Source organism: Chiloscyllium plagiosum, chromosome 3, assembly GCF_004010195.1.
Source record: "Chiloscyllium plagiosum isolate BGI_BamShark_2017 chromosome 3, ASM401019v2, whole genome shotgun sequence".
In the NCBI taxonomy this organism is placed as follows: Eukaryota; Metazoa; Chordata; class Chondrichthyes; order Orectolobiformes; family Hemiscylliidae; genus Chiloscyllium; species Chiloscyllium plagiosum.
In genome coordinates, this window is record NC_057712.1 from 130512122 (window position 1) to 130530212 (window position 18091).

The 18091-nt window shown below is 43.5% G+C and overlaps 1 protein-coding gene across 2 annotated transcripts in view; it reads right to left on the reverse strand.

The window, feature by feature from the left end:
- Positions 1-18089, reverse strand: part of polr1c (RNA polymerase I and III subunit C) — a 51797-nt gene extending 33708 nt beyond the window's left edge. Inside the window, exons 1-6 of one of the 2 annotated variants that reach the window (XM_043687338.1) lie at positions 17975-18089; positions 17811-17882; positions 6423-6530; positions 5046-5178; positions 1494-1613; positions 766-918 (exon numbers count right to left, since the gene is read on the reverse strand). In XM_043687338.1, coding sequence (XP_043543273.1) covers positions 766-918; positions 1494-1613; positions 5046-5178; positions 6423-6530; positions 17811-17882; positions 17975-18046 — 658 coding nt within the window. In that variant the 5' untranslated portion in view covers positions 18047-18089. The remainder of the gene's footprint in view (positions 1-765; positions 919-1493; positions 1614-5045; positions 5179-6422; positions 6531-17810; positions 17883-17974) is intronic. The other variant, XM_043687337.1, reaches the window with a different exon arrangement.
- Positions 18090-18091: the final 2 nt, after the last annotated feature.

The following is an 18091-nucleotide window of genomic DNA, read 5'->3' on the forward strand; positions in this document are numbered from 1 at the left end:
AAATGGCCTACTCTGTATCCTTAGACTGTGACCCACTCAAAAAATTAAACTTTAGTCAGACACACCCTTCCTTTAAAAGATCTGTGTTGACTGTCTTTGATTAGTCAGTGTATTAGGAAATCAAGATTTACCACATCCCTCTGAATTTTCCAGTAACTTTTCCACCAACGAGGTTAGGTTAACTGATTTGTGATAGGCCTAACGAGTTATCCATTTTTAAACAATGGTACAATGTTAACTACCTTTCAATCTTCTGGCACTAGAGCTGGAGCCTGAGATGGAGCAAAACAACATCAGTCTCCTCTATTTCGTTTTTAGCTTCCCTTAACAGCCCAGGATACATTTCACCTGGACTTGGGTACATAATTCCAAAAGTGTCCACAATGCACTTGCATTGGGCCTATTCACCTGATATTTCACACATACCTTCCTCCTCCATATTGCCATATCTGTACCTTCCCTCTCTTTTGTGAAAGCAGATGGAAAGTTTTTATTCTAATCCCAAACAGATCATACTCTTTTAGTTATCATTTTACTTTCATTGAATTTACAAAAGATGTTTACGTTTTCCTTGATTTTACCTGCCAATATTTGATCACACCCTCGCTTTGTTTTCCTAATTTCCTTTAAAATGCACCCAATGTGTTTAGTCTCTAGTTTACAGAGTACTGAGCCTCAGTAGGTGTCATAAGCTTCCCTTTATCAGTTAGAGATTTGTTCTCCACAAAAGGTGGTACAAAGTACAGGCTCCCTCCCACACCTTACCGATTCCTTTCACACAGTGCATGACCACATCGAGTTCCTGGCCTGGGCGGAGCTGAGCAATCAGGATATCATCGTGAACAGGTCGGATGTCAACCTGCCCAAAGAGGTCAGCCTGGTTTCCTGTTGGTACCCACTTCATATGCTTCGAGTAAACTAGAAGATAAATGGGAAAATGCAGGACTGTTCTTTAACACTCTCCAAGAGACCTTTATATGATTTATTGACACAAATGTATGCATTCATGGGATGAATGTGTTGCTGGCTAGGCCAACATTCATAGCCCATCCCTAGTGGCTCTGAAGAAGACATTGGTGAGCCACCTTGAACCACTGCAGTCCATGGCAGGGTAGGTACACACACACACCGCTGTTATCAAGTGTTGCTGTTGCATTGACCTCAAACAAGATTCCTGAAATTTTACATTTCGATACATTTTAAGATGCTGCAAGCCTGAACATTTTTTAAAAATGTTTGTCCACGGGATGTGGGCACCACTGGCTGGGTTGGGATTTACTGCCCATCTCTAGTTGCCCCTTGAGAGTGTAGCGGTGAGCTGCCTTCTTGAACCGCGCAGTCCATGGGCCATAGAATGAACCACGATGCCCTAGGGGAGGGAATTCCAGGATTTTGACCCAGTGACAGTGAAGGAATGGTGATATATTTCCAAGTTGGATGGTGAGTGGCTTGGAGGGGAACTTGCAGATGATGATGAACTGCAGAACATTTACCTCTATGATTAAAATACAGCTCATCAGGGTCAGATGAATCTTTTTGTGCTTTTGGATTTCTTGTACACTTCACTTTAAGTTGAAACTGAAGCGTGTCAATCTCGGTTCCTTCTTCATCCCCTTCATGAATGAACAAATAAAACATCAACATCTGCATCAATCTTTATTACAAGAGAACATTTTGAAATGCAGTGCCTATTGATATGTGCAGCCGTTCTGACTCAGTCCCAGACACAGCAGTTCATCAAGCATCTGCTTGATCAGTTTTGGATGATGTACACTCACCCCTTGAACTGTGCAATAGAATCATTAATGCTCAAAAGAAGCAGTGGGATATTGGTAGGATGTTTAATTTGAGGAATAGCACAATAAATAATGCAGCACTTCTCCAATATAGTTTTATAAGTTGAGTACTTGCAAATCATATATGGCAAAACGAGATATGGGTGTGGTTTATTTATCACTTACAGAAGGCAGGTTAAAAGTCAGCTACCCTCAAATAGAGGCTTCAAATAGAGGGCCAGCTATCTGAGAAAAAGGCAAGATCACTTCACTCAAATGCAAGCATTTTGCAGATTTTATTGGATTGCCAAAACTTTCAATTTAAAAGCATCATTTTGCGATGTGTGAAAGTATTTCTCAGTTTATCGTGTTAAAGTTGAGTCTGTATGAAGTCAGAGAAATTCCAAACACTGAATAAAAAAGTCAATAAAGCACATTTATGTCCTGTGTACATTGCACTTTAGAAAAATAGGAATTACAATAGCTTGCTATTTTTTCTATCTTGAATAGAGATTGTTAAGTCAGTAAACTATTGCTTAATTAATTTACATTTTACATTTTAAACGATTCTATAATGAAGACTTTACAAACACATGTTGGGAGCAAAGGTAGGCCACTTGGTCCCTTCAGCCTACTCAGCCATTCAATAAAATCATGGCTGGTCAATCGACATTCCTGCCTATCCCTGATAGTCTTCAACCCCTCGCTTCCCAAGAATCTATTCACCTCTGTCTGAAATATAATCAGACTTTGCTTCCACCAGCTTTTCAGAAAGGGAATTCCAAAAACTCTCTTAAATGGGTGACCCCTGATTCTGAAACAATGATCTCTAGCTCTAACTTCTCCCAGAGGAAACATCTTTCCACCCATCCTGTCAAAGTTCAAAAATGATGAGGACAGACTATTGGTACTGGGATCAGATGAGATGCACCCAAGGATATTAAAGGGAGTCAAAGTGTTGATTGAAGGAGCACTAGCAATAATCTTTTAGTCTTCTCTAGATTCAGAGGAGGTGACAGGCAACTGAGGAATTGTGAACATTACTGACCTGTTTAAGAACAGCTCTAACAATAAGACCAGCAATTATAGCTCACTCAGCTTAACTTTGGTGGTAGGGAACATTCTAGGAACAATTGCTCAGTGGTCACATGGGAAAAGCTGAATTGGTTATCAGAGGTCAGAGTGAATTTCTGATGGGGAAAGTGTTTCCAAACTCGCTGGAGCTTTTTGAACAGGCAACAGAAAGGCTCGAAGAGGCACACATGGAATTCCAGAAGGTCTTCGACACCACGTCACACAACAGACTTATGAGAAAAGTTTGTGGCCATGGAATAAAAAACATCAGCAATGTGTACATAAAATTGACAAAATTCCTGCACCAACATAAGTTATCATGAAGGTCTGCCTTCCCAACCTCGTACCTTGCCTGAGGTGTGTTGACCTTTGGTTAAACTCACAATCAATCGTTTGTCTGTAATGAGGGACAGCCCTATGGTCCCCTGACTATGGTGACTTAAACACTTTACAAGATTGACTGAGTAATAGAAAACAGAGAGTAACAATTCATAGATATTTTTCGCCTGCAGGAAGGCTTGTACAAGGGAGTCTGACTTACAAATGCTTGTACGTACTGCGAGAATCCCATACAGGGGTATATTCATAAAGACCTGACATATAAACATTTCCTTGTACTTACAAACTGCTATTTTCTATTATCCCAAACCCATTCACAACCTAGGGACTGCTGTCGTGGAGTTTCCCTGGGGTTGGTTTTGGGACCTCTGTTTTTCCTGATATATATTAATGATCTGGAGTTTGGAGTGCAGGGGCCAATTTCCAAGTTTGTAGATGATACTAAATTTGGAAGAATTGCAAACCATGAGGAGCACAGTGTGGAAACTCCAAGGGGACACAGAAATGTTAATGAGTGGGCAGGTATGTGACAGATGAAGGTCATTGTAGAAGGGTGACAGATGATGGATTTTGGTAGAAGGAACACTGAAAGACAATATAAAATTAGAGGTACAATTCTAAAGGGGGTGCAGGAGCAGAAGAACCTGGGTGTATCTGTACATAGATCACTGGAAATGGCAGGACAGGTGGAAAGAGCAGTTAATAAACCATACAGCATCCTCAGCTTTATTATTAGGGGCACAAAGTACAAAAACAAAGTGGTGATGTTTAACTTGTACAAGATAGTACTCCACATAGCATAGAAAACTATGTACAGTTCTGGATACCACATTATAGGAAGGATGGAAAGGTGTTGGAGAGTATGCAGAAGTAACTTACAAGAACGATTCCGGGAATGTGAAACCTCTGTTGTCAGGAAAGATTGAAAAAATTGGGACTGTTCTTTTTGAAGAGAAGAAAGCTAAGAGAAGATCGGAAAGAAGTTTGCAAAATGGTCAGATAAGAGTGGACAGGGAGGAACTGTCCATCCTAGTCAAAGGAACAACAACGAGAATGTACTGTACACAAGTGTGGTGGAGACAGGTTCAGTTGAGACATTCGAGGGAGCATTGGATAATTATTTGCATAGAAATAATGTTCAAGAGTATGGGGACAGACCATGAGTTTGGCACAAGGGTAATGATGTTCATTTGAAGAGTTAGCGCAGGCACAGTGGGCTGAATGGTCTCCTTCCGAACTGTAACACTTCTGTGATAACCCCGTCTGGATCTTACATATCTCAGTCATGTCACCCTCAACTAAACTTCAAGGTTATTTGACAACCTTCTGAGCAAAGTCACATGCAGTAGTGACAATTTCCTGGGAGATGCTTGAGCACATTGTATTGCTGAGCAAACAGGCAGCCAGAGGTGCATTCTGAATCATGTGAGATGGGGGAGGGGTGAATGCCGACTTACTGGTGCGTTCCAAACTGTTGCAGTCTGACCTCTGTATTATCAACTGTCTCAGCATGCTTTGCACCCTCCCATTCCAAATAGCTCCCCCACCCAATTTGCAGACCCTCATGTTCTATGTTCTTTTTATAGATCCTCCTACCATCTGCTCATCATACCAATCATTTTCTCTGTTCAGAACATTCCATTTCCTTTTCATTCATTTCATGTCAAAATGAAAAGCAGTCTTACAGTCCAAAAAAGCTGGAGGGTAATGGGAAGGTGATAATTTAATTTGTCCCCTCATTTCCTCTAACTTGGATCAATCCTTTGCTCCCTTAATTTAGAAACAAACAATTAAACCATGAGGAAGAGTACCAGACATTTTTTTTTTAAAACAACAGAAACACTGCAACCCTCTCACCTGTGCTTCTGTACTCAAACAACCGTGGGTCTGCTTTGATGGGGATGAGCCCCAGTCTATGTGCCAGAATCTCATCCTGTACAATGGAGGTGTTGTTGTAGATAAATACCTTCTCCACAGCCATAGTTGGGACCTAAACCAACAGTTCAAGTTAGATTCAATGCAGTTGTTTCAACTTGTTAAATTCAAGAGTAAATAATGTCAAACAGTGACCCACAAAACTTGGTCTAGGAAATATACATTGCGAGCATCTGATTTGTTCATACATGAAAAAACGATGGTCACATATTCAGCTCCCTGTTTGTGCTGAATTAGTTGATTACTCAACTCAAAAACTGCATGCAGTTGTGGCTGCCATATTATAGAAAAGATGTGAATGTATTTGAGTGAGTGCAAAAGTGATTTACAAGATTGGTTCCAGAAATGAAAAACTTCAATTATAAAGACAGATTGAAGAAGTTGGACTGTTCTCCCTGGGGAGAAAGCAGCTGAGAGGCTTTCAAACTCATGACTGGGTCGGATGAGTAGAAAGGGAGGGCATTTCCTGCTCATAAAAGGGAAAAAAAAAGTTCGAGGGGGAATACATTTAAAGAGACGTGTAAATGAAGCAAGTGTGATGTAAGAAAGAACCTTCTCATCACAGTGAGTAGGAATGCACTGCCTGGAAATCTGGAGGAGGCAGGTTCAATTAAGGCAATCAGGAAGGCCTTGGGAGATTACCTGGATATACAAGATGTGCAGGGATTTATGGAAAAGGTAGCAGATTGGCACTAGGTAATAGAACTAGTGAGACACGATCAGCCAGATGGCCTGCTTCGCACCATAACATTCTGTGATTCCTGACAGCACAATGATAGGGGTGCTTGAACTCTCCTGATTTGGGCATTAACTTCAATGGAAAACAAGCCAGTGTGTGCATTAAATCTGATGCTACACTCCAGAAGGTGTTCCTGCAAATCAAAACCAGAGGACCTGGATAGGAATTCTTGCATTTTATTACTGAAAGAGCAGATGTAGAGAGGGCTGACTAAGTTCGGCCATGATGCCACACGCATTGAAGCTGATCACTGTTGCCCTGACTACTACAGAGCAGGGGTCAAAGCTGGGCTCTTCTGGGCCTGTACAGTTCAGCAATAGGCTGAAAGATGCAGGTACCCATTACATTTCCCAACCAAATGGAACATTTCTGCAGTGATCAGGTAGATCAAAATGCAAAGGTCAGGCTACATCACACTGTTACTCCAAGTCTAGCTGAATTCCCTGCAAATGAAAAAAATAAGCTGTTTTCTAATTTTAAATTTCAAATGACACTCCAGATTGAAGAGTGCTATAAATTGAGTACCATTATTAACTGAACATAGCCTGGAATTTCATTACCTCAGCAAGCAGGATCCTGCGGAAGGCGTTTGCAATCGCAGCATCAATTCCAACCATGTCAAACTCTAGCGTATCTTCCTCCAGCCGAATAATATCAATCCTGAAATTCTAAGAGAGAGGCAAAATTCACAGGGAGGTCAGACGGTATTCCACTCCTTGGTTGTTATGTTGCTATTTCAAAGCAGGATGCAGGAGCCAGTCTGTCTTCAGCAACCGTTTATTTGTATTTCATAGTTTATTTGCCCTCTGTCCTTCCTAGCCAACGCTCCTTGCTGTGGAAAACAAGCCTTTCGTTTTGTGCGACCCCTCCGCCAAATCACCCTTTTGACAAATTAAATAATGAACAAGCATGACCCACTGGGGCAGTGCAACAACAAAAAGAAAATTAGATGGAGGGGATGGGGAGAAACGGAGGGGATGGGGAGAAACGGAGGGGATGGGGAGAAACGGAGGGGATGGGGAGAAAATTCAAATGGATTTGGAAGGGGAAATTATGCGGCCCAGCTCTCCCGTGCCCAGGAAAACTAGTGCCATTTGTTTTTAAAAAATCAATTATTCAGGAATGTTATGACACAGCTCTGGATCAGGCAGGACTTGAAATTTGCCCCAGCTAAACAAGCTACGATATTATTTCTGCAGCATGTGCCGGTTCACTCTACAGTATTGTCAGTCAGCAAAGATGTTCTTCATGAATTACACTGCTTCAGGAGAGTCAAATACTTATTATTCTTACAGTCATACAGATATACAGCACAGAAACAGACCCTTTGGTCCAACTCTTCCATGCTGACCAGATATCCTAAATTAATCTTTTCCATTTGCCAGCTCTTAGCCCATATTCCTCCAAACCCTTCCTATTCATATACCCATCAAGATGCCTTTTAAATGCTGTAATTGTACCAGCCTCCACCACTTCCTCTACCAGCTCATTCCATACATGCACCACCCTCTGCATGAACAAGTTTAACCCTTAGGAACTTTCTAAATCTTTCCCCTCTCATTCAAAACCTATGACCTCTTGCTCTGGACTCCCCCATGGCAGGAAAAAAAACTTTGTCTGTTTACCCTAACCCCTCACGATTTTATAAACCTTGGGGACAGCACGGTGGCTTAGTGGTTAGCACTGCAGTTTCACGGCGCTAGGGACTCGGGTTCAATCCCAGCCTTGGGCAACTGTCTGTGTGGAATTTGCACATTCTCCCCGTGTCTATGTGGGTTTCCTCCAGGTGCTCCAGTTTCCTCCCACAGTCCAAAGATGTGCAAGTCAGGTAGATTGGCCACGATAAATTACCCATAGTGTTAGGTGCATTAGTCAGAAGGAAATGAGTTTGGGTGGGTTGCTCTTCAGAGGGCCTAAGGGCCTGTTTCCACACGGTGGGGAATCTAATCTCACCTCGATAAGGGCAGCCCTCAGTCTTCGACGCTCCAGGGAAAACAGCCCAGCCTATTCAGCCTCTTCCTGTAGCTCAAAGCCTCAACCATGGCAACATCCTTGTAAATCTTTTCTGAACCCTTTCAAGTTTCACAACATCCTTCCGACAGGAGGCAGACCAGAACTGCATGCAATATTCTAAAAGTAGCCTAACGAACACGCTGTACAGCCGCAACATTACCTCCCAACGTGAAGACTTAATGCTCTGACCAATAAAAGACAGCATACCCTATACTGTATATCTGCAATTCCACTTTCAAAGAACCACGAACCTGCACTCCAAGGTCTATTTGTTCAGCAACACTCCTTAGGACCTTACCATTACTTGTATAAGTCCCACCATGATTTGCCTTTCCAAAATGCAGCACCTCACATTTATCTAAATTAAACTCCATCTGCCACTCCTTGGCCCACTGGCCCATCTGAGGTAACCTTCGCTGTCTGTTACACCTCCAATCTTGGTGTCATTTGCAAACTTACTAACTATACCTCCTATTTTCATATCCAAATCATTTATATAAATGATGAAAAGCAGTGGACCCAGCACTGGTCCTTTTAGCACACCACTGGTCGCAGGTAACCAATTTGAACAGCAACCCTCCACCACCACCCTCTGTCTTCTGCCTTCAAGCCAACTCTGTATCCAAATGGCTAGTCCTCCCTCTATTCCATGCAATCTAAACTTGCTCTTCAAGTTGCAGTGTTCCTGGAGTCTTCAGATTACAAGCAGGAGCTCAGTACACTCTAAACATCTCCTGTCTGCCTGCAGCTTGTGTAATTTTATTATTTGGGGTAAATGCACCACACACTAGTTTGGGATTTCACAAAGACCTGAGAACTCTTTCAATTAATACAAAGCAGTTCTGAACCATGAAGAAAAACGTTTGGACATCTGTCTTGTCAGACACAAGCTTAAGCAGTGTTTGCACTTTGCTATCAAAGAATGTCAGCCTAAGATACTTTCCTTCTGAACACAGTTCAAAGGCCTGGAATCAGAAGAATGAACGATGGGCTAATTTCAGTGACAGCAAGAACATTTTTGGACTTAATTAGGGCTTTTTTAGGAGGCTGTTTCCTCTGCCTTGAACTTGGAAAGCCTTAGGTAAGTGATAGGTGATTAGGATCAATACAAGGAGAAACGTCTTCTAAAGTTTGTGAACCTTTAGAATTCTCTACACCAGAGAGCTGCAGATGATCAGTCAATGAGAATATTCATCAAGGCAAATAGATTTTTGGGTATAAGCTGACTTGTTGATAAGGCTGGAACTTGGAATTCAGTCTTGCTACAACTAAATGGTGAGAAATCTAGAGGCTTCCTGTGGCCTACTTACATTCTCATCAAAACTGTGAATGCTTCCACCTCCCCAGCCACTGATATGCATGACTACTTCAGAGAAATGCCATTTTGATTTTTTTTAAGCTTTCAGCCATAAGTTGCTTGACAGTGCAAGTTAACCCGGCCACTGAGTAGACATAACGAGCATTAAGAATGGACAGCCGCAAATGAATCTATCAGTAGCGCAGGACCACTTGCAACGAAACATATAAAGTTATGGAGGGAATAGATATGATAGACATAAAGATAATGTTTCCACTGGCAGATGAAACTAGGACAAGAGGGCACAGCCTCAAAATTAGGGGGAGCAGATTTACGATTGAATTGAAAAGGAATCCAGAGGGTTGTGAATCTATGGAATTCCCTGCCCAGTGAAGTGTTTGACGCTACTTCAGGAAATGTTTTTAAAGCTAAGATAGATTTTATTTGAACAATGAAGGAATTAAGGGATACTGTGAAAGGGTGGGTAAGTGGAGCTGAGGCCATGAAAAGATCAGCCATGATCTTATTGTGTGGCTGAGCAGGTTCGAAGGGCTAGATGGCCTACTCCTACTCCGAGTTCTAATGTTTATGTATTCAAGTCAACTGACAAGTTGGGTAGCTCAGTGGTTAGCACTGCTGCCTCACAGAGCCAGGGACTCAGGTTTGATTCCATCCTCAAGCGACTGTCTGTGTGGTGTTTGCACATTCTCCCGTGTCTGTGTGGGTTTACGGAGGGTGTTCTGCTTTCCTCCTACAATCCAAAGATGTGCAGGTTAGGTGGATTAGTCACGGGCAATGCAGAGAAATGGTAGGAGAATTGGTCTGGGTGGGATGCTCTTCAGAAGATTGGTATGGACTTGTTGGGTTGAATGGCCTGTTTCCACACTGTGAGGATTCTATGTCCCATGAATCCTTCCATCACCATAAATCTGTGCTCCCTACTCAGAGGTCTTCCCTGTCCACTCTAACCAAGATTTAGTACAGCTTGATTAAATCAGCCTTCAGCCTTCTCTGTTCGAAGGAAAACAACCCTAGCCTATCCAATAATTTTTCAGAGCTGCAATTTTCAAGGTCGGTCAACATTCTTGTTGAATTCCTCTGTACTTTCACTAAAGCAATTATGTCCTTCATCTCATTTACTAACCAGAACTGCACACAGAACTCCAGCTGTTGTCCAACCACTATCTTACATAGTGGTTATAGCATGGCATTCCTGGTTTTTATTTTTACCTTGTCTGTGGAACTCCATGCTCAGTGAAGCAGTCATTGAATGTTTTTACAGCTAATATAGATAGTTTTTAACCAATAAAGGAATGAAGGGTTGTGGTGAGAGGGTGGGCAAGTGGAGCTGAGGCCACAAAAAGATCAGCCATGATGTAATTGTATGGCAGAGCAGGCTCGAGGGGCCAGATGGTCTACTCCTGCTCCCTTTTCTGATGTTCTTATCTTATGTGGCTAATCTGCCTCCTTCACAGACCAATGGCCAGGCACTCTAAGGTCTGCCTATTGCTTCTACCCCACTCAATACCTCCTGTTGCTCGTCACTCCCCCAAAACATTCCATTAAGTTGGTAAAACACTGACCTTCCTGAACAAAATAATGACTATCCCTGACTAATCCTTCTCCTTACCAAGTAACAGTTAATCCCCTTTCTCAACAATAATTCTCAATTTTTCAGGTGCAGATTCCTTCCAACCAGCCGATAATTATTTGACCAATCTCTCAACCCCTCTCTGAACGGTGGCAGTGTGTTCACAGATTCCAATCCTCTGATACCTCTCGTGTATCTAGCGAGGTTTCAAAAATGATCTTCACAGCTTCCACTGTTTTCTTCCTGGCATCAGTTCAATGGCCCCAGGCCACCAATTAGACAATTCTGGTGATTTATCCATCTTCAAGGAGGTCAGGCCCTCCAGTATTTATGATCTGATTATGATTAATTTCTCTAATTATGCACACTCCCTCTTTTCAATTGTATCATCCCATTCTTTGCTGCCAGACCTGCTGATTGTTTCCAGCAATTTGTTTTCGTTTCTGATTTTCGGCATCTGCAGTTCTTTCGGTATTTTTTATTTGGAGAAAGGTGGGTTGATTCTGATGAGCTGGCAGGGACTCCTAAAGGGGGAATCATTCTTTAACTAACTTTGGAAATTTTTGAAGAGATAACAGGCTCGTTGAGGGTAACACAGTTGATTTTGTACACATGGACTTTCAAAAGGTGTTTGATGCAACATAGGGTGCGAAATAAAAAGGTCAATAGCAGCATTGATACAAAATTCGTCAAGTGATAGGAATGATGGGTCAATGTATCATTTTGGGGCTAGAGGAAGGTTTGTAGTGGAGTTCCCCAGGGGTTGTGATTGGGACCCTTGATTTTCCTGATAGATATTAATATCTGAATCTTTGCATACAGGGGACAATTTCCAAGTTGGGGAATGACACAAAATGTGCAAGAAATCTAAACTATGAGGAGGACAGTGCATAATTTGGTGGAGTGTGCAGATAGGTGCAGGTGAGTTTCAATGCAGAGAAGTGTGGGGTGATGCACTTGATCAGTAGAACATGGAAAGATAACATAAAATAGGGGGTACTATGCTAAAGGAGGTGGAAAAGCAACGGAACCTGGGTGTGATGTGCACAGATCATTGGAAGTGGCAGGACAGGTAGAGACACAAGTATATATTATGATTGGCTTTATTAATAGGGGCATAGAGTATAACAGCAAGAACGTGATGGTGAACATGTGTAAGACCTCGGCTGGAATACTGTGTTCAGTTCCAGGTGCCACATTGTAGGAAGGACGTGAATGCACTGGGGAAGCAGTTTAGAAGACTGATTCCCAGGGTGAGGAACTTCACTTATGAAGACAGATTGATGAAGTTTGACTGCTCTCCTTGGAGAGAAGGCAGATTAGAGGAGATCTGATTGAGGTTTTCAAAATCAGGAGTGTGCTGGATAGAGTACAGAGAGAAAAATCGTTCCTGCCCAGAAAAGGAACAAGAACAAGGCGGCACAGATTAAGCTGACCTTCAGAAGAAGCAAGGCTGATGTAAGCAAGAACATTTTTCAAAACTTGCGCCCACACCTCCCCCCTCAATTCTCTCCAAGGGATCCTTCCATATCCGTCAGAAATTCACCTGCACCTCCACACACATCATTTACTGCATCCACTGCACCCAATGTGGCCTTCTCTATGTTGGGGAGACAGGCCGCCTACTTGCGGAATGTTTCAGAGAACACCTCTGGGACACCCGCACCAACCAACCCAACCACCCTGTGAATGAACACTTTAACTCCCCCTCCCACTCCACCAAGGACATGCAGGTCCTTGGCCTCCTCCATCGCCCTTCTCCGGCCTATCACCCTCACCTTAACCTCCTTCCACCTATCGTATTCCCAACACTCCTCCCCCAAGTCCCTCCTCCCTACCTTTTATCTTAGCCTGCTTGGCACACCCTCCTCATTCCTGAAGATGGGCTTATGCCCAAAACGTCGATTCTCCTGTTCCTTTGATGCTGACTGACCTGCTGCGCTTTTCCAGCAACACATTTTTAAGCATTTTTCAAATGGTGTGTAGCTAGGGTCTGGAATGCACCGCCTGCAAGCATGGTGCAGAAAGGTTCAACTGTAGCATTCAAAGGGTGATGGCTATTTATGTGATTTAAAAAATAATGTGCCAAAGTATGGGGAAGAAAGTAGGAGACTGGCACAAGGTAATGATTTCCATTTAGTAAGCTGGCACAGGCACATTTGGCTGAATGGTCTCCTTTTGCACTGGGCCAATTCTGGGAAGCTGTGAAATAGGGATGGACAAATCAAGCACAGCATGCAATTGGCCTTCTTGATTATAAGCTGCATCTGCATACGACCCTTTTCGGACTTGTGTACGACAACACCTAGATCGCTCTGCACCAAGAAACTTTGTGATTGCTCTCCATATAAGAACTACACCGTTTCTTCAGTCTTCCTGCCAAAATGAACAACTTTCCCATATTACTCTCCATCATTAGATTTCTGACTATTCACTCAACCCACTTGCAACTTCCTTATGTCACATGCTTTCCTACCTGCCTTGGTGTTACCTGAAAATTTTGCCACATCTTTATTTCCTTCCTGTATGTCACTGATTAATATTGTTAAAAAGTTGACATCCCTACTCATCACTCTCCTGCCAGACAAAGAAAATTAATGCACACACTCTGTTTTCTACCTGCCAGCCAATCTTCCATCCATGTTGATACACCCCAACCACCCACCAAACTACCACCACCACACCATAAGCTTATATTTTCTGCAAGAAAATTTGATGTAACACCTTATCAAATACCTTCTGGAACATACAATATGTCTACTTTATTCACACAATATTTACTCCTTAAAAGAGCGTCAATAGATTGGTTAATATGAATTTTCTTTTATGAAACCATGCTCACTGTTCCTGATTGTCTTGAATATTTCTAAATACACAGCCATACCTCTTTAATGATCGATTCTAACAACTTCCCCATGATGGCTATCAAGCTAACTGGCCAATAGTTTACTGCCTCTTCTCTCCTTCAACAGAGGGGTCTATAGTTGCTACTTTCCAGTTTGGTGGAAACTTTTCAGGATTTAATGAATCTTGGAAAATTAACATCAATCCATATATTACTTGATAAGAAATTGCTGTTAAGGACTTTCTATAAATTATTATACATTAGAAAAGTTTATTATTAAGCATCAGAAATAAGTGAAGTCAGGAGCAATATAATAAAGTAATGCAAGTTACCCAAAGGGAAGGAGAGTGAAGTTACCATCAGTTTAAGACTAAGGCGAGGTACAACGGAGGAGCTCAGTCCTGTGTGTTGCACAACCTGCCATACATGGGAAATCTTAGACATTCCTGGCAGCCTGGATGACCACATCTGCAGGAAATCCCATTGGTATGATCAAACTGACTGCCAGACTTTGGAATACGAGGGTCAGCTGGAGGCACTGCAGTACATCTGCGAGGCAGTTATATGGTTAGCACCTTTTTTAGACATGGTTGCCCCCATGGCTTAATAACATGCAGTTACAAAGGAATGCACGACCATTCGTCAGGAGGAGGGAGGCAGGTAGCTAGTCAGGAAAGCCTGAGTGAATCTCACTTGAACAGATTTTCTGTTTTGGAAAACTGGCAAGGGTAACAGTCCAACTGGAGACTGCAGCCAGAACCTAGCTTCTCAAGTGGGAATTAGAAAGAGATAGAGAAAACTAGGAGGGGGAGATTCAATAGTGAAATGTTCAGTAAGGCATTTCTGTAGCCATATTACTCTAGGATTGTGTGTTGTCTCCCTGGATCTTGTAGGATATTCTCAAAGGAAGGGACAAACAGTTAGTCATCATGGCGCACACTGGGGCCAATGACATGGGTAGAAAGAGGAATGAGGTCCTGCAACAAGAAATTAGGGAGCTAGGTAGCAGATCAAAGTTTACTCTCAAATACTCTTGGTGCCACATGCTGAGTGTAGGAATTGGTGGATAGAACAGATGAATGTGTGGCTGAAGAGTTGGAGGAGGAAGACTCAGATCCGTGTATCACTGGTTTCATTTTTGGGGAAGGTGAGACCTGCACAAGTCCAACAGATTGCACCCAAAACAAGGACAGGACAAACACCCTTGTGGGGAGGTTTGCTTGTGCAATTGGTGAGGATTTAAACTAATTTGGCAGCAGGGGTGGGATGCAGAGTGGAGATACACAGATATATACAGAAAGCACCAAGTCATTCTGGAAGGCAGTACAAATATAGTCAAGTTAAAGCAAAAGAAACGGATTGATTTTAAGTGCTGCGAGGTTATGCTGCAGCTCTATAAAACCCTGGTCAGACCACGCTTGGAATGTTGTGTTCAGTTCTGGTCACCTCATTATAGGATGTGGAAGTTTTAGAGAGAGTGCAGAGGAGATTTACCAGGATGCAGCCTGGACTGGAGTACATGTCTTATGAAGAAAAGTTGTGAGGGAGCTAGAGCTTTTCTCATTGGAGTGAAGAAGGATGAGAGGTGACTTGATAGAGGTGTACAAGATGATTAGAGGAACTGATACAGTGGATAGCCAGAGAATTTTTCCCAGGGTAGAAATAGCTATCGCGAGGGGGCATAATTTTAAGGTGATTGGAGGAAGGTTTAAGGGAGATGTCAGAGGCAGGTTCTTTACACAGTGTGGTGGGTATGTGGAATGCACTACCAGCAGTGGTCATACATACATTAGGGACATTTAAGTGAGTCTTGGATAGGCACATGGATGATAATAAAATGTAGGGCATGCAGATAAGTTTGATCTGAGAGTAGGATAAAAGGTCAGCACAACATCGAGGGCTGAAGGGTCTGTACTATTCGATATTCTAAAATATGGCAAGTTAGCTAGAATTTATTTTAGGAGAAAGTGAGGATTGCAGATGCTGGAGATCATAGTCAAAAATAAATGTGGTGCTGAAAAAGCACAGCACGTCAGGGAACATCTGAGGAGCACAAGAATCAATGTCTTGGGCATAAACCCTTCATCAGGAATAGGGGGAGCTGAGAGATAAATAGGAGGGTGAGGTTGGGAATGAAGTAGTGGAAAGGTGATAAGTAGATGCAGGTGGTGTAATGGTGATAGGTCAGAGGGGAGGGTGGATTGGATTAGTGGGAAGGAAGATGGACAGGTAGGACAGTTCAAGATGGCAGTGCCAAGTTGGAAAGTTGAATCTTGGATGAGGTGGGGGGAGGAAAGATGAGGAGACTGGTGAAGTCAACAGTGATGCCATGTTGTTGAAGGGTCCCAAGGTGGAAGATGATATGTTCTTCCCCAGGCATCAGGTGGCTTGGATTTGTCAGCGGAGGCAGCCCAGGACTTGCATGCCCTTTGTAGAGTGAGAGGGGGGAAGTTGAAGTGGTCAGCCACAGGGCGGTGGGGTTGTTTGGTTCGTGTCCCAGAGATGTTCTCTGAACCATTCCACAAATTGGCGTCCTGTCTCCCCAGTGTAGAGACCACCACGTCGAGAGCAATGGACACAATAGATGAGGTGTTTGGATGTACAGGAAAATCTCTGCCGGATGTAGAAGGATCCTTGGGGTCTTGGGTGGAGGTATGGGTGCAGGTTTTGGGGTGGCAAGGGGAAGGTGCCAGGATTGGGAGGGAGGGTTGTGGGAGCGTGAACCTAACAAGGGAGTCAGAGACAGAGTGGCTTGTCTCTACGGAAGGCCAATAGAGGTGGGGAGGGAAATATATGTCTGGTGGTGGGGTCTGATTGTAATTGGTGGAAATGGCAGAGGATAATGCATCGCATCCAGAATTAGTGGGGTGGAAGGTAAGGACCAAGGGGGTTCTATCTTGGTTGTGGTTGGAGGGGTGGGGTTCAAAGGCAGTGGTGCCGGAAGTGGAGGAGATGTGCCAGAGGGCATTGTTGATCATGCGAATTTATTTTAGTGCAAGGAATCTAAAGAGTAAGGCAGATGAGCTGAGGGTGTTGATTAATGCATGATATTTGCTATTACAGAGACATGGTTGAAGGAGGGACAAGAATGGTAGCTCAATATTTCAAGGTTTGGAACATTTAGGTGAGATTTTTATTGAACGGGGTTGTTTTTGTCCACAGATGGGGCAGCATAGTGGTTAGCACTGCTGCATCACAGTGCCAGGCACCCAGGTTCAATTCCTGCCTCGGGTGACTGTCTGTGCAGAGTTTGCACATTCTCCCCAAGTCTGCATGGGTTTCCTCTAGGTGCTCTGGTTTCCTCCCACAATCCAAAGATGTGCAGGTCAGGTGAACTGGCCACACTAAATTACCCATAGTGTTAGGTGCATGTGTCAGGGGTTAACATAGGGTAGGGGAATGAGTCTGGGTGTGTTACACTTCAGAGAGTCAGTGTGGACTTGTTGGGGCAAAGGGCCTGTTTCCATACTACAGGGAATTTAAACTAATCTAACCTAGATCATTGAAGACAACATAATAGATAAGGTGGTAAAGAAAACTTTAGGGATCCTGTCTTTATTAATCAAGGCATTGAAAACGAGCAAGTAATGTACGATCAAGCTATATGCTAATTAAGTCACAACTGGAGTGATATGCAGTTCTGGAAAAGCACAGCAGGTCAGGTAGCATCCGAGCAGCAGGAGAATTGACACTTTGGGCAAAAGCCCCTCATCAGGAATGAGAGAATTCCTGATGAAGGCCTTCTGCCCGAAGCACAGACTCTCGACTCTGATCTCCAGCATCTGCAGTCCTCAATTTCTCCTATCTGATATGCAGTTCTGGTTGTCACAATTTAGGAAGGCTATGGATTGCACTGGAAAGGCTGCAGTACAGATTCACTAGGGTGCTGCTGGCCTGAAGCAAATCAGCTCCGGAGACCGGCTGGAAAGGCTGGGGTTATGTTCCAATGAGCGAAGAGAGCGACTTTTGCAACCTTTACAGTGAAGAGCGGAGCAAAAGCTTTGATCACTTCATTCCCCCCTTTCATTTGAGCGCTGGTCACTAACTAAATCCCGTGGGCAGAATGAAACGAGAAGAGCTGGGTGAGGGTGGGGAATACGAGTATACGAGCATTATCCTCAGTGGATGAACGGAGCAGTGGTCCTTCAGCCGGGCGTGTTTGCAGAGTGACACCGTTCAGCTGCTCCCTGTTTGTCCTGTACCTCCTCAAACCGCTGCTGGTCCCACGAGTCGTCGTAGCCGGGGTAATTCCCTGGGAAATCAGTGGTATGTACCTGGAACAGAAAACCAGTCAACACTGTCAACGTTAAATCTCGCCGACTCACCCTCGGACATTCTCCTCAACAGCCTCCCGCCCAACACTCACATTCTGGACCCCAAATTCCTTCAGAACGACACGGTTCCGAATCAGATCAATCCGCTCCCGTGCGGCAGCCATGACACACGTTGGGGCTGACCTTCGCCCCCCCCCCTCGACCTACGC